Source organism: Delphinapterus leucas, chromosome 14, assembly GCF_059928025.1.
Source record: "Delphinapterus leucas isolate spDelLeu-1000000601 "Yukka" chromosome 14, BTC_Dleu_Yukka2, whole genome shotgun sequence".
Classification (NCBI taxonomy): domain Eukaryota; kingdom Metazoa; phylum Chordata; class Mammalia; order Artiodactyla; family Monodontidae; genus Delphinapterus; species Delphinapterus leucas.
This window is the reverse complement of record NC_143142.1, coordinates 23,737,149-23,753,211: the sequence shown is the minus strand read 5'-3', so window position 1 is coordinate 23,753,211 and position 16,063 is coordinate 23,737,149. Positions and strand designations below refer to the sequence as shown.

At 47.5% G+C, this 16,063-nt stretch overlaps 1 protein-coding gene across 4 annotated transcripts in view; it reads right to left on the bottom strand.

Moving 5' to 3' along the window:
• The window catches only part of LIMK2 (LIM domain kinase 2), a 55,201-nt gene that overhangs the window by 30,932 nt on the left and 8,206 nt on the right, over positions 1–16,063 (bottom strand). For all 4 annotated transcript variants that reach the window (XM_089894742.1, XM_022550814.3, XM_089894744.1 and 1 more), the window contains exon 2: positions 11,960–12,059. In XM_089894742.1, the coding sequence (XP_089750868.1) occupies positions 11,960–12,059 (100 nt within the window). The remainder of the gene's footprint in view (positions 1–11,959; positions 12,060–16,063) is intronic.

Genomic DNA, 16,063 nt, shown 5'->3' with positions numbered 1-16,063 from the left:
ATCGAATACATGAGGCCCACCCCTGACATTCGCAGATGCCTAGTAAATGATTCAGGACCCCCATTACGAGCAACTTCTAGAGTGGTGATAACTAAGGTTTACAATGCGTTTTCAATTTACAAAGGGCTTTTATGCTCATCATCCAGGTTAGTCCCTGCAATAACCTCAAAAGGAGTACATACAGCACAGACAGGGCAAGGGAAGCCGAGGGATGTTAGGTAATCCATCCAAGGTTACTGCAGGGAAGTGCAGGACTGAGATTAAAAGCCTGGTTTGCTGACCTCCAATCCCATGCCCCTTCCTCAACAGGAACCCTAATGAGGCATTCAGGAATCCAGCCTCTCCAACACCTACCCAGGGCCCTGAAGTGCTGGGTATGCTGAACTCCTCCATCTGATTTCTCTAGATTTTCTGCCCACATTCTTATTGTCAGGATATCATGAAAGCAATTGCCTTGTGGGAATCAAGAGAGTCTCGTGACCAACAACCCAGTGAAAACATGAAGTCAGGTCTAACAAGTCATGGCTGATCCACCACTGCTGAATCCTCGTGATCAGCCCCCTTCCTAAATGCTCACTGTCTACCTATTCCATCATCTGCAAAATTCCACAGAATTTGTCCACAAAACCCCATTCAGAATTCTGTGAAGGAGCCAAGTCAGAAGGATTCTAAGTTCACTTTTTCCAGGATCTCCTTTTTTCCTCCTTTTTGAAAACTGGGCCAGTTAGCAACCTCTATTCTTATTTCACTATTAGATCCCCAACGCCTGGTACACGGCAGGTATGGAACAAACTATACTTGGGGTATTACCCCATCTCCACGGTTTTTCAAAAGTAACTAACTGTTGCTGTGCCAATAAGGTATCCCCGCTTTTTCTTCCTTCAAAATATTAGGAAATGATTTTTCCAGTCTGAAAATCTAAACACATTTCATGTGACTGGGTACCCTCATATACCTTGGGCTTTCTATACTCCCTTCCGAGTTTCAAGGGACTGGACTATATCTCTAAGGTTCTCTCCAGATTTCCAGGATACCTGATTAAGCTGGATGCCAAGGACTGTCTTTTGCCCTGTGTTTGTTAACACGACACCACATTCCAGAAGTCGTGGACTTCTTGGCTCCCTTTCTGTAAAACAATGACCGAGCTCCATGAGCCCCACACTGGGGTGGGCTTGTTCTCATACACTTTCATTTAAGTCTCATAACCCTGTAAGGTTGGGATGTCATCTCCTTGTTATGTATGAAGAACTGAAGTCCTAATAGAAGGTCATTCAAGGTTACAGGTCTAGGAATTGGCAGAGCTGGGATTTAACCCAAGACTTTGGATTCCAGGTCCAAGACACTAAAGTTGCCTCAGATAACTATTTTATACTTGCTATTTGATTTACAGTGGTGTTTTTAAGTTTGGTCGAAAGAAATGCAGCATCGGACACCCCTGGGCAGCTTGTTGAAAGTGATGATTCCTGGACCTACCCCAGGCTGATATAATAATAATTGCTGAGAGCGAGCCCAAGTATTGCATTTTGTAGAAGCCCCGGTGTTTCTGATGCAGACTGAAAGCTGAAACCACCGCTTTCCTCTTTCCTGTGTGCTCTTCCACTTGATTCCACTCTACTCTCACATGAACCCTGAGAAGCACGCAGCACAAATCACTAGCATCCCCTTGTTACAAATGAGGAAATGACTGCAAGGCAGCTTGTTCATCTTCTTATTCTGGATGCAGCTTAAGTACAGAAATGTTTGGTGGTTGACATTCTGTACAGCCTTGGCTCGCTGGGGACTTCCACCCTCCTGGCGCTGTTCTTACTCATGTGTAACACACAGTAGCTGCCTCTGTCTTTTTTTTTTTTTTTGCGGGACACGGGCCTCTCACTGCTGTGGCCTCTCCCGTTGCAGAGCACAGGCTCCGGACATGCAGGCTCAGTGGCCATGGCTCACGGGCCTAGCCGCTCCGCGGCATGTGGGATCTTCCCAGACCGGGGCACGAACCTGTGTCCCCTTGCACTGGCTGGCGGACTCTCAACCACTGCGCCACCAGGGAAGCCCATGCCTCTGTCTTTTCCTCACTGACACCACAGTGTTGCTCAAGGTACAGTGGGAAAAGGTGACTCCAGAATATAGGGTCTTCTCATGAAAAGGCAGCCTTTGGAACTGAAACAAGTTAACAAAACAAAACGCAAGGGCTGACAAAAACAAAAACAGCCGGTGCTGCTGCAAGAGTCAGTGCTACTGATGGGAGTGGAGTGGGGCACCCCCTGTTCTAACCAGGATCACCACCGGGCTGCCTCAGCGAGGCAGGACCAGAAGGTGACTGACACGTAAGAGAAAACCACCCTAATTCAAACCTGAAACCTGGCTTGAGGTACTGGGAGGTTTTTCCTGGCAATAGGGAGGAGTGTGGAGACAGAGAGCTTGTTAGCACCCTTCCAGCACTGCCCAAGTAAGGAGGGATTCTAGCCCTTGCGGGAAAACTACAAGGCAAATTAGCACAGTGGGCTGGGCAGTGCAGAAGGCATGCCATCCTTCAAGGCTGCTGCATTGCTGGTTTTAGACTCCAGAATGACATTTATAGACAGAGATCTTATTCTATGCCCCCATTTCAGAAGAAGAGCTCTTGCCTGGGAGAATACTGCAGAACAAAGATATGGGGATGACATGCACTGGAAGGGCTTTATCCAAGTGTCAAAAGAGAAAGATGGTTGTTCGATAAAAACATGATTCGCCCAACAAGCACTGAGTGCCCGCTGCGTTCTTGGCACTCTGCCGAGCTCTGGGAAACAAAGATGAACTGGATGTGGCTCCAGACTCAGAGAATTTCATACTCCGAGACTGATGTTAGACGTGTAAACAGATACTGACAGGGCCACGACTGAGGTTATACAAGGAGAGTAACAAAGACAGAGAAAAAGGCTCCTCTGATGGGTGGGGAGGAGTGTGGGTGCATTCGGGGAGGCTCCTCCACAGAGGACTGGCTGCATCGGCTGAGTCTAACAGGCTGATCGCCAGGCAGACAAGAGGCATTCCACCTGAAGGAACAACATGTGCAAAAGCACTGAGGCGGAACAGGGGAAGGTCCATCCGCCGCAGCACAGGGCGCATGTGAAGAGCGAGCAGAGGCTGGGATGGGGGAAGAGGGCACGGCAGACCACCAAGAGTCAGGTCACCCACAGGTGGTGAGGAGTTATCAGAGGTATTTAAGCAAGCAGAGGCTCCCAATGAAGAAAACACAAAGCCTGAAACACCAAAGGGAGCGCTAGTCCTTAGCTGCCAGTTCCTCTCCCTGAACAGGCATTTGTCTCAAGTCCACAGCTGGCTGTGTGTACATCCACTGAAGCCTGCTGGCCAACCAGTGTTCACTAACAGCAGACCACGGCTTCATCCTCAGGCCACGTCTCCACCGAGGTGGTCCTTTTAACACCTGAGATTTGCCTGCATGAGCTGTAAAAGAACAGGGTCACAACCCCTTTGTAGATAATTATCCACTGTTGCTCTGTAACAAATATTAGAAAACTGAATGTTTAACATTCAGTGTCAAATGCTGTGTTTACACATTCTTCCCCTGACTGCATGGGCAAAGAGTGCTTTGGATACCTTGACAAATCTCCGGGAAATGTCTGGCAGAGAAGACCTGAAAATCTAACCTGGCTGACAACAAACTTGCTGTGTGATCTAAGGCAAGCCATTAAACATCTCTGGGCTTCCATTTCTTCCTCTGTAAGAGGAAGGAGTTAGGTGAGCAAAACATTCTACACCAGTAGGTCAATGCTGAAGGGCTGTGGTCAGAGAAACGCTGACTGGCTGAACACCCAGAGACCTCTCCAAGGCTAGGGTCACCTTGGTGAATCCAGGACCCTAATTCAGGCCTCATTTTTGACCTTTTAGGTCCAGGAACAGGACTTCATAGTATCCAGAGAGGTGCAGACATTCTAGGATGTGTCTATCCTAACCATTTATTGACCTCTGTCCATTTATGAATTGGCCCTTGAAATCAGAACACCACATCCCCTGTACAGGTGCTGCTCCCTGATCCTTCCTGTCATCAAGAATCCCAGGAAGCCGAGTTAGGCATCAGAAGGCTGCACTGTGAGCATGGACTTAAAATACAGGGAAATGAGGAGCCATGGAGAGAAATTTCGTTCTGGCAGCCATGAGCTAGCCAAACCAGCCCCGCCTACAACAAAGAACGCCCTTCTGGTGACTAAACCCAGATTCAGTATCTCTATGTGGACATACTTCTAGTTTTGCATACTTCTAGTTTTGCCGGACTTTTCACTTACTGTTTCACTGTTGGCCACTCATTATTCTACTGGTTTTTAAACTAATTTTTAATTGAAAAAAATCATTACTTCTTTAGATATGTAACAATCACCAATTCACGTACTATTCAGCCCTGGCAGACACTGGGCTCCCTGGGAGCTACTAACAAATGGCTACCAGTCATGGGCACTCATTCTGCAAGCCCTGGTCCCACCAGGGCCACGCATGGCTTCACTCACTCACCGCTTACAATAACATGACGAGGCAGGCACTAGGCTACTTTCTCCATTTCATAGATGAGGAAACAAAGCACAGAAAGGGTAAGTAACTTGCCCAAGGTGCACAGCTAATAAATGGCAGGACCAGGATTCTAACCCAAGCAATCTGGTTCTAGAGTCTTTCTTAACTACCACACAATACTGCTCTTGTTACACACAGATCCAACTAGTTTAACTCCCAGAGGACAAACTTCATTTCCAAGTTCTCGGGGAATCGCCAAACCATCCACCCCCTCCCTGCCATAAATCACCCACAAGTAAAAGATACTTTTTTTCCCCACTTTATACTCAATGGGCATCTTTAACTAATGCCATCCTTCAAAGATTTCTAAAAATTTGAAAAACAAATACATTAAAAAACTTGCGATTAGAATTGGGATTTGTCAGATTTCAGGACAGTTCATAACTAGTTTGGGCCATAGTTGAACATTTCTCTTTCTCTCTCCAGGGCTTGCTCTTGTCTGGACTGTACCTACAGAGTACAGCTCAAGACCTGCTGCTGGACAGGAGGACTCCTGGGTCAGCCTCTTTGGCTCCTTTGGGGGCAGAAGACAAATCATTCGCTTTTCACTCGACACTTGTAGGCAATTGTCCCAAATAACCCAATGTCCGGAACCAATTCCTCCCTGCCATTTACAGTAACTGCAGCCACGGTGGCTGCTAAGGGAAGGATGTGGGGAAGGGGAAGGGCAGGGAAAGGCCTCACTTTCATCACATCACTTGGCCACCCCAGGCAATTCATTCAACAAATATCCCTCCCATGCCAACATGTGCTCAGTGGTGACACATAAAGGGCAAAAAACCCTGTGGTCCCTGACCAAGTTATGCTAGCATATTAGAGACCTCAGGATGTCACTAAGGAGATGAGCAAATGAATAAATGTGAGATTAAACCCACAAAAAAAGCTTCAAGGGCCACAACCTATTCTGTAACTATTTCCCTGAGACATCCGTTCCTCATCCAGGTAAAGACCTGAAGGATGAGCAGGTGTTAACTAGGCAAAAAGAGGGTGAGAGAGCATTCCAGACAGAGGCAGCAGGATCAAAGGCCTTGTCAAAAGGAAGAAGGGCGAGTTTTGGACCTGTGAAGAGCAGCAAGGCTGAAGTAGAGGAAACGGGAGGCTATGGGGCGAGGCCAGACCATGGGGAACTCTACAGGCCACAGAAAGGACTTTGGCCTTTACCCAAGAATGCTGGAGAGTCGTTGAAGTGTATGAGGACAGAGAGATGACAGAGTGTGACGTGGTCAGATGTTTTTTCTTTTTCTTTTTTTTTGCGGCACGCGGGCCTCTCACTGTTGTGGCCTCTCCCGTTGCGGAGCACGCTCCGGACGCGCAGGTTCAGTGGCCATGGCTCACGGGCCCAGCCGCTCCGCGGCATGTGGGATCTTCCCAGACCGGGGCACGAACCCGTGTCCCCTGCATCAGCAGGCGGACTCTCAACCACTGCGCCACCAGGGAAGCCCAGATTTTTTTTCTTTTTAAAGATCACTCACTCTAGCGGATCTGTGGAGAATGTATTGGGGGTCCAGAGTGACCATGGACAGTTAGAAGGCTACTGTGGTCATCAGGTGAGGGATGATGGTAAACTGGAACACGGTGGTGATAGGAGAAATGGAAAGACGTGAACGCATTCAAAGTATAATCTGGAGATAAAACTGACAGGCTTGGATATAAGGATGAGAAAGAAGAGGTATCGTGAAGGACACCTGGGTTCTGGCTTGGGCAGTGGGTGGATGGTGATGCCATTCAACAGGACAGGTTACGATGGAAAAGGAGCCAGTTCTGGGGGGAAGACTGAAGGCCCGGCTGGGTCTGAGATGCCTGCAAGACCTCCGAATGGACATGTGAAGTTAACAGCAGGATACTAGTCTAGAACTCAGTGGAGAGGTCTGGACTGCACACCGATTCCATCAGTATGTGGAGTATGTGGTCATCAGCATGTGGAGGACAGGAGCCATGGGGGTGGGTAAGACTGCCCAGGGAGGGAACAGTGAGCCCACCTGGAGAAGCGGCAATGTTTCAGAGTTGGATAGAGGGGGGTAAGCAAACTGGAATGACCAGAGAAGTGGGAGGAAACGAAGGGGGCATGGAATGTCAGGGAAGCCAAGGGAAGGAAACGTTTCAAGAGTGACCGAGACACTAATAATAAATGCTAACATATATTAAGTCTTAATTACAGCCAGGCACTCTGCTGAGGGCTTTGAATACATGTTCAAATTTAGTCTGCACAACAACCTTTTGAGTTGGGAACCATTTCACTCTTTTATAGATGAGGAAACTGTGGCAAAGAAAGGTTAAGGCGGTGACTCATGAGGAGCTGGGATGGAAACTCAAGCAGCCTGACTGCAAACTCTGATTCACCTGACTACCTCCAGGGCAGCTCGTGAGGCCATACAAGATGAGGACTGAAGAGTGGCCAGCAGATGGACCGCTGAGTCTATCCTCTGGGACACCCCCAAGGGAATGTTCCAAGGGAGAGACAGAATGGAAGCCAGACTACAGCCCATTATTAGGAACGCTCCAAGTTTTAACCTGTTTTTCAGCTGTCTGAGGGAACCAACTGGGAGATATGACCAGTAGGTCCAATCTGTGTCCCCGACAGCAGCTAACTGGGTGCTTTAATACAGTAGATGATGCTCAAAATGAAATGAGAACGGCTCAGGAGCACAGTGTTGCTACGTGCTGCTGCTGACCCTTTACATCACCCCATCCTAATGTTTTCAGAGTGCTCTCTGATGTGTTACCTCCGTGATCCTCACAACGACTTCATGAGGTGGGTTACTTTCACCACATCTTAGAGATAGGAAACTGAGACTCATCACAGCTAAGGAACTTGCCCACAGTTACACAGCTGGCCTGGCTCAGCTAAGGCTCAAATCCAGGTCTTCTGACTCCAGGTCTAATGTTCTTTCGTGGGAGTCACAGTGGAAAGAAGACCCTTCTTTGGAGCCAGAGAGACCTAACTTCGAGTGTCAGCTCTGTGTGACCCCGGGCAAGTTACTTTACCTTTCTGGGCCTTCCTGTATAAAATGGGGTTGTAGGGTTACCATGAGGGTTGAATCAGATAATCTAAGTGAAACTCCCAATACAATGCTTAGTAAATTATCAGTCATCCATCCCTGGCCCCACCCCCACCCCCTCCATCTCTGCCCTGGACAGCCAATGTGGGGCTTCTACGGGGTCTTATTTTTGTTTTTCCAAAGAACAGAGCAGGATTAAGGCACATTGAAGGTCACAAGCTGCTGCTACATATTAGAAGTCCCACTCTGTTCATGCTGGAGTCCCTTGTCGGGGCAGAAGGCGGCCCAGGTGTTTGTCCTTCCCCTTCCCTGAGGGGCAAGCCCCAGGCCCCAGGCATCTATCCAGCAGCCAGCCTTAATGACCTGCTGGCTGGCTGTTTCCTTAGAGATAAACTAGACAAACTAGAATCAAAGGCTTTTGGGTCAATAAACGGGACAGCAACACCAACAGTACAACAGCAGAGGGCAGGGTTGCTCCACTGACTCCCACGCCAGGAGCCAGAGACCCAGGAGAAACTAAACAGCACTTTTACTGACACTAGAGTTCATGAAGCCTTTGAACCAATGTCCTTCAGTGCTATCTGACACCACCAGTGTGTGGAGGGTGATTTCTTTTCACCCTGAAGGTACAGAAGAGGAAACTGAGCCTCAGGGAGGGTAAATGACTGCCCTAGTCAGGAATGCAAAGACTCTGGTAAGCAAGGAGTCAGGATGCCTGGGTTCAAATCCCAACTATGCCAGTTACTAGCTCTGTGACTGTAGCAAGTAACCTCCATTTCCCTATATTTGTAAAATAAGTAAGACCAGTACCACATTAGGTTGTTGTAGGAATTAAATGAGATAATGTACGTGACATACACTTAGGACACTGTCTGGTGCAGAGTAAGCACTCAATAAATGGTACCTGTTACTGTAATTATCATTCTACTGCGCTTGTTTGGATGGGGGTGTGGGTGAGAAAATGAGCACAGCTTTCAGCACTGCAGAAAACACTGTCGTCAGCCAGCTCATTATACCACAGTCTCGGTCACTACATGTGTGATTTCTTCACCGGCCTTTCCTGGAGTCACAAATTTAGAGGAAATGGTCTGTAGCTTGATGAAGTGACAACAGCTTTCTATCTGCATCATCCCTTTTCCAGAGCACCGCCATTAGGCAACACTTCTCCAAAGAGAAAGCTGTTCGCGATCCTGAGAAAGGAGGCCCTGAAAGTTCCCAGAAGCCTTAAGAATGGTGGAGTTTCCCCTGTGATAATGCTGTCAGGAATCGGGTCAAACAACAGAGTTCCAGGTAGGGGCCATAAAGAGGCAGTTTTTCCCTCCTCCCACAATCTCTCCTCCTTGGCCAAACACCTCTGACTAGGGGGAAAGGACAATCAAGGACAATCGTCAGAAAACTCATCAAGTTTCCCTGGTTTGCCAACATGCCAAGAGACCAGGTCACCATTCATAGCTTCTCATTTTAACCTCAACTACAAACAATGTGCAGTCCGGCTGCTTTCCTGGCCTCCCCCAGAGAGAGGGAGCCAGTTCCTGAGAGCTTCAGAGAGAATGTCCCCAGCTCTAGAACCAATGGCACTGCTCAAGAAGGAAGGTCAGAGGTACGGAGTCCAAACAGGCCCGCTGCGAAGGCTGAGGAGAGGAAGCGGGAGGGCTGGTCAGCCAAGCATCCAGAGATCAGAGAGATCCTGGCTGGGCGCCCCAACTGCACCAGCACAATTACGGACTTCCAGGAAGTACGTTAACTGGCCTCCAAAGTACAGCCCCAGGTCCCAGCCGTAAGTGGCTTCCTATTGTCTGGGCACCTGAGAATCTGGCGGAGGCAAGAGGCAAGATTATGTATGTGGCTGCAGACAGGGGATGGGCTAGTGTAAGGAGAAGGCGAGGGGAGGAGTTTGAACCAAACCCCAGCAATTTCTCCATTCAATATCCAGCCCCACCCTGTGACTAGGAAAACAAAGGTATGGGGGAAGGGGAGAAGAAAAGTCATTTCCTTTATTGTAACTGGAGCCCAGCTGGGTAAGAGTGAGGCTGGAATGGAGTCAGGAAGAATGAATTACTTTGGGTAGCACGGAAGGAGGGTCCTGCTTCTAGCAGGCCTGCACCCAGACACTGTGAATTCATCAGAGAATCACAGATAAGCTGGGGTGGAAGAGACCTTAAAAGACTATTCAGGCTAATGCCTCAGGCTCCTCATAACCCAGGTCGCTTCTGGGGCCAGACAAGTACAATACTTCCCAGCCCTGAAGATATTCCTCCAATTTGGGAAAAAATCAAATTGGCTCCAAAGCAGCCAACCTCCCCAGGGCAAATCACCAGGCTCCATCTGAGGGCTCCATGCCATCCAGTTTTCGTGGGAAAGCTCAGGAGTCAGGAGATGCATCCTTTCAGTAGAGCTGGATCAGAAAGACTCCATCTTTGAGGCAAAGCTGCAAATAAGAGACTGAACCGAGATGCTCTGCTTCCCCCACAGGCATGATCTTTGATTTAACTGTGCCAGGGTGGTTCAAAGTTAACCTTAATCCCCAAGGCTCCACATCAGATGACCTATGAGTGTGTTAAGAGAAATACACATATGCATGCAGGTATATATAGACACACATTCACAATATAACATAAAGTGACAACTGCTGATTATTAAAGGTTTTCTATGTGTCAGATGCTATGCTAGGGACTTTACATAGGTTATCACATTTAATCCTCCTGAACAACCTTGTGGGATGAGTACTATTCTTATCCCTATTTTACAGATGAGGTACCTGAAGTTCAGGGAAGTCACCTACGGTCAGTTAATAAACTGCAAAGCCAGGATTTGAAACCAGTCTCTTCCGTAGCCTGAACTCTTTCCCACCAGGATAACATGTCTTACTTCTTTATGAGCATGTATTTGTGTGTCTGTCTCTTTTATACACGCGCACACACACACACACACACACACACACACACACAGAGTGCACTCTAACAAGCTAGCATCTTCAGTCCCAGGGCCAGCTCTTTTCATCCATGGCCTAACTTTTTGACTTTTTGGTTTCAGGCCTTGCATCTGTGATATGAAGGAGTTATATCATATAGTAGGTGGTTCTTCTAGTTATAGGAGAATCCAGAAGTCCCAAAGATTAGCTTGTTCTACCCATTCCTGCTTATTTTGGTTAGAAGATATTCATACAAATGGGAAAACGGCAGGAACAAATAAGGCCGTATGGGTTGGAGGCCAAGGAGAGCCTCAGTCTGGGAACTCTTTGGGTTCTGATGCTGCTCGTTTGCCTCAGTTGTAAAATGAAAAGACTAGCCAGAGGCCCCTGCAGCTATGATACTCTGCTCCTATCTTACTAAAAGGCAAAGTAAAAGTGGAATCAAATTCCCTGAGGGTAACCAAGGAGGAATAACCAAAGCAATCAGATCCACAGAGAAGACTGGAGAGCTCTGAGTTAGAGCTGAAAGGGCAGAAAAATGTTCCAACTCTTCCAGAGGCCAGAGCTCTCCAGGCCAACCCCCCACGTAATTCCCTGGGTGGAGACAAGTGCTTAAAGGTCAATTAAATTTCTTGATATCAGCACAGGGGATGCTTTGCAACATGAGCTGTGTGTGGGAGCTGGAGTTTACAGCACATGGTGCCCGGCTACGGTCTGTCTCATTCTCAGATCTCAGCACAGCCCTGCCACTTCAGACCACGGGGGACCACAAATGCCCACCCAGCCTCCAACGAGGAATGACTGCAGGCCAGGTGCTGTGTTATGCTCTGGAGAATACAAAGACAAGCTCCCACTCTCAAGGATTCCAACCATTCAGTGGGTGCCTACCATGAGCTGGACCCTTGGCATATATGACTTCATTCAATTTCAACAAGTCTGTGACAGAGATGATTAACACCTTTATTTTCCTGATGAGGAACAGAGTCTCAGAGAAGAGGAACAAATCTGACTTTAAAGTCTGTGCTATTTTCAAGAAACCGAGCTGCCTCAAAACAATAATCTAAGAGCTATAATAAAGTTGATAACAAAAAGCAGGAAACGAGGGAGGCATCCCGTGGTGAAGAAGAGCTGGCTCTGCCAGCTGCACTACAAACAACCCTTGAGGCAACTGTGTAATCAGCAGTGCAGGCGTGGGAAACTCGCTCTTTCTCAGCCTTGGTCTCCTCACCTATAAAGTGAGGGTGCTGGGACACCCCGGAAAGGTCTCCTCCCATCCCAAACCCCCCACCTCTAGCTGCACCCGGCCCATGTGTGGCTCTTCCACTTTCACCTGGTGTTTGCTCACATGCCCTTCCTGGGCATATCCCTTTGCTCCCTGAGCTCCCCCAAAATGGAAACTCTCTAGTAGGAAGCTTGTTTTGTATTTTCCAGAAGATGAAATAGTGCCTGGCCCGCAGCGCACTGGCAAAGACAGGGGTGTGGACCCACTTACCGGAAGCAGGAGCTGTGCCAGGCTTCGCTGACAGTCCTGTACAACCTCTGGTTCAGAGCGACATGGTCTCCACAGCCCCGACACCTCCAGGCATCTTCACCTGCACACAAAACCAAGGGGCTCAGAGGCCAAAGAAGCAGGGGTGCAGGGATCGGATTCCTACCATGTAGAAGACGATCAAGTTAATGGACTCTCATACTGAAAGGGCTGGGCGATGCTCTGCTGGATGCACAGTTCCCTCCTCCACAAGATCCCTGGGGAGCGCTCATCCAGTTGTTCATCTCCCCACCACAGGGAATTCCTGGCCTCAAAAGTAGCCTCATTTTTTAAAATGAGACTTTTAAAAAAACGGTTCTGGTTGTTCCTTTTTCTACTGAAACAAAACCTGCCTTCTCCTTTCCTTCAGCCCTTGCTTATAGTTCTGAGTAGATGAAATGAACAAAGTCTCTTTATTTTCGGGTCAGCCTTTCCTACAATGGTCCCCAGCCAGCACCCAGAAATTTCTCCTCTCTAGGTTACACGTGTTGCTGCCTTTCCCTACTCTTCAAAAGCCCTGGTTGTGCAGATTTTCCATCACCCCAATGGTTCCATCATTCATTCAACCAACATCATGGGTCCTCTTGTTGGACCCATGGGTCCAAGCTCTACATTGGAGGCTGTTGGATAAATTACCCCTGCTCCTCAAAGAGGAAATCCACTGGAAAAGAAACATTCTTCCATATTGTACTTTTTCATTAAGATGTTATTTCAGGGGTAGAAGCAAAGTGCTACCTTAGTTCAGAGAAAGAAATTACAAGGGTAGAAGGGAAAGAACAAACATTTAATCCCTCCTATATGCCAAGAAGTGTACTAGATGCTTTCACAGACCCAATCTCATTTAATTCTCAAAACAATCCTGTGAGACAGGTATTATTATATTAACGGATGAGAGAACTGAAGCTTGGGGCCGGACAAGCGGCAGAGTTAGCATCCCAACTCAGGTCTGCCCCATTCTAAAGCCTGTGCTCTTTCTAGTTCCTGCCCATTCCACTCAGGAGAGCCAGGAAAGTCTTTGCAGGGGAAGCTGAGCCTTGAAAGATGGGCAAGATTTACTACAGGCTGAAAAAGTATGGGGAAGAGCTGTGTAGGCTGAGAGATTAGCATGGGCAGAAGCACAGAGTCAGTCCACATCCCTCCAAAAGGGACAGAGCACAATACTCCTGGTGTGGCTCAGATGTTAACTTGTTGAAATAAAAGGGCAGCTGAGATCAAGTTGTGGTACCTGACTCAGCCCTAGAAAGCGGGACAAGGTTGTTACAAGACTCCCTTGTGCGCCCCGTGTGTGCGGCTTTGTTCTCTCTGGGTAACTCCAGACTGCCACAGGCACAGTGACAGTCACCGGACCCTGTTTTACAGGCACAGGGGCCATGAATAGACAATGCACGGCTTCGGGCACTTCAGGATTGCTTGGCGGCATTCTGGGGCAGCCAGGGCACAGACAGCTGTCCTCATAGCCCAGAGGAGAGTTAAATGAGCTGGCAGAAGGCTTTAAAGCCCAACCCACCTGCTCCTCTCCCATACATGTATCACCTCCTGGATCTAAACTTCCTAGACTCTCAAGAGGGAGGGGCCTTTGTGGTTTTGGGTGGTAGTGGTTGGACAGTGCACCATCAACCTCACAAACTCCAAGGCAGAAAAGTCTGAGACACTCATTCAAACTGGTTTATGGGTGAGACAGTGAATTAGTGAGGTTTTTTTAAAAATATTATTTTTACATCTTTATTGGAGTATAATTGCTTTACAATGTTGTGTTAGTTTCTGCTGTATAACAAAGTGAATCAGCTACACATATACATATATCCCCATATCCCCTCCCTCTTGTGCCTCCCTCCCACTCTCCCTATCCCACCCCTCTAGGTGGTCACAAAGCACCGAGCTGATCTCCCTGTGCCATGCAGCTACTTCCCACTAGCTATCTATTTTACATTTGGTAGTGTATATATGTGAATGTTACTCTCTCACTTCATCCCAGCTTACCCTCCCCGTGTCCTCAAGTCCATTCTCTATGTTTGCATCTTTATTCCTGTCCTGCCCCTAGGTTCATCAGAACCATTTTTTTAGATTCCATATATGTGTGTTAGCGTGCGGTATTTGTTTTTCTTTCTGACTTACTTCACTATGTATGACAGACTCTAGGTCTATCTACCTCACTACAAATAACTCAATTTCGTTTCTTTTTATGGCTGAGTAATATTCCACTGTATATATGTGCCACATCTTCTTTATCCATTCACCTGTCGATGGACACTTAGGTTGCTTTCATGTTCTGGCTGTTGTAAATAGTACTGCAGTGAACACTGTGGTGGTACCTGACTCTTTTTGAATTATGGTTTTCTCAGGGTATATGCCCAGTAGTAGGATTGCTGGGTTATATGGTAGTTCTGTTTTTAGTTTTTTAAAGGAACCTCCATACTGTTTTCCATAGTGGCTGTATCAATTTACATTCCCACCAACAGTGCAAGAGGGTTCCCTTTAGTGAGAGGGTTTTTAATGAACACAGATATCCAAATGAATCTTCCAAATTCTGGAAGTACCAGAGTTTGGGAACTCTTACATGAAAGGGCTTTCAGGATGCCACCAGCAAATCTCATTATTTTAAGCCACACCTTGTTTCTTGCTTTTACTTTTTAACCAGCAAGGAATAGTCTCTGACCCGACCACCCACTTACTCAACAATTCAACATCTTGGCTCTGAGTGACCTCTGGTTGTTTCCAAAATTCAAAAAGAATCAGGACTTTCCACTGTGAAGATATTCGAGATAACTTGTTATGGCCACACCCTCCAGAGCCTACCCTGCCCTCCAGTCTTTTTTTTTAATATAAATTTATTTATTTTATTTATTTATTTTTGGCTGCGTTGGGTCTTTGTTGATGCGCAAAGGCTTTCGCTAGTTGCGGCGAGTGGGGGGCTACTCTTCGTTGCGGTGTGTGGGCTTCTCATTGGAGTGGCTTCTCTTGTTGCAGAGCGCAGGCTCTGGGTGCCCGTGCGCCAGTAGCTGTGGCACGTGGGCTCAGTAGTTGTGGCCTGCGGGCCCTAGAGCACAGGCTCAGTAGTTGTGGCACACGGGCTTAGTTGCTCCGCAGCATGTGGGATCTTCCCAGACCAGGGCTCAAACCCATGTCCCCTGCATTGGCAGGCGGATTCTTAACCACTGCGCCACCAGAGAAGTCCCCCTCCGGTCTTGAGAAACTCAACACCATTCAACACTTACGTAACACGTGCTCTGTGCTAGGCACTAGGGGCACAAAAATCAAGACCCTCTACTCCCTCCTCTCATAGCCACCTGGTTCCACCTTTGAAATGTCCCTCCAATCCTTCTCTGTCCTTCAGCACTGCCCGAGTTCAGGTGTTTGGCTTCTTTTCCTGGTGTGCTGCTGCACAGTCTTAGCTGGCTCACCCAGACTCCCCAATGTCTACAGAACTCAACTGTTGACTCCACCCCATCCCACCTCTCAGAAGACAGTCTCCACCACCTCTCCCTTCTCCACTGGCTCCTTCCAACTGTCATTTAAGTAAATTCAAGTCTTTCCCATTTAAAAAAAAAAAAAAAACCTGGACCCCACTTTCTCCTCTAGCTACCACCCTTGCTGCCCCATGTCACAGCCACACATATTAAAAAGTTGTCTAACAGGGAATTCCCTGGCGGTCCAGTGGTAAGGACTCTGCACTTTTCCTGCAAGCGCGCGGGTTCAATCCCTGGTCAGGGGACTAAGACCCTGCAAGACAGGCGGCGCAGCAAAAAAAAAAAAAAAAAAAAGTTGTCTAATAAAAAACAAACTTATGGCTACCAAAGGAGAAAAGGCAGGGAGGGATAAATTAGGAGTTTGGGATTAACAGATACACACTACTATATATAAAACAGATAAACAACAGGAGCTACTGTACAGCATAGGGAACTATATTCAATATCCTGTAATAAAACACAATGGAAAAGAATATGAAGAATATATATATATATATAACTGAATCACTTTGTTGTATACCAGAAACTGATACATTGTATATCAACTATACTTCAATTAAAAAAAAAAAAGTTGTCTACACATCACTGCCTTCATTTCTTC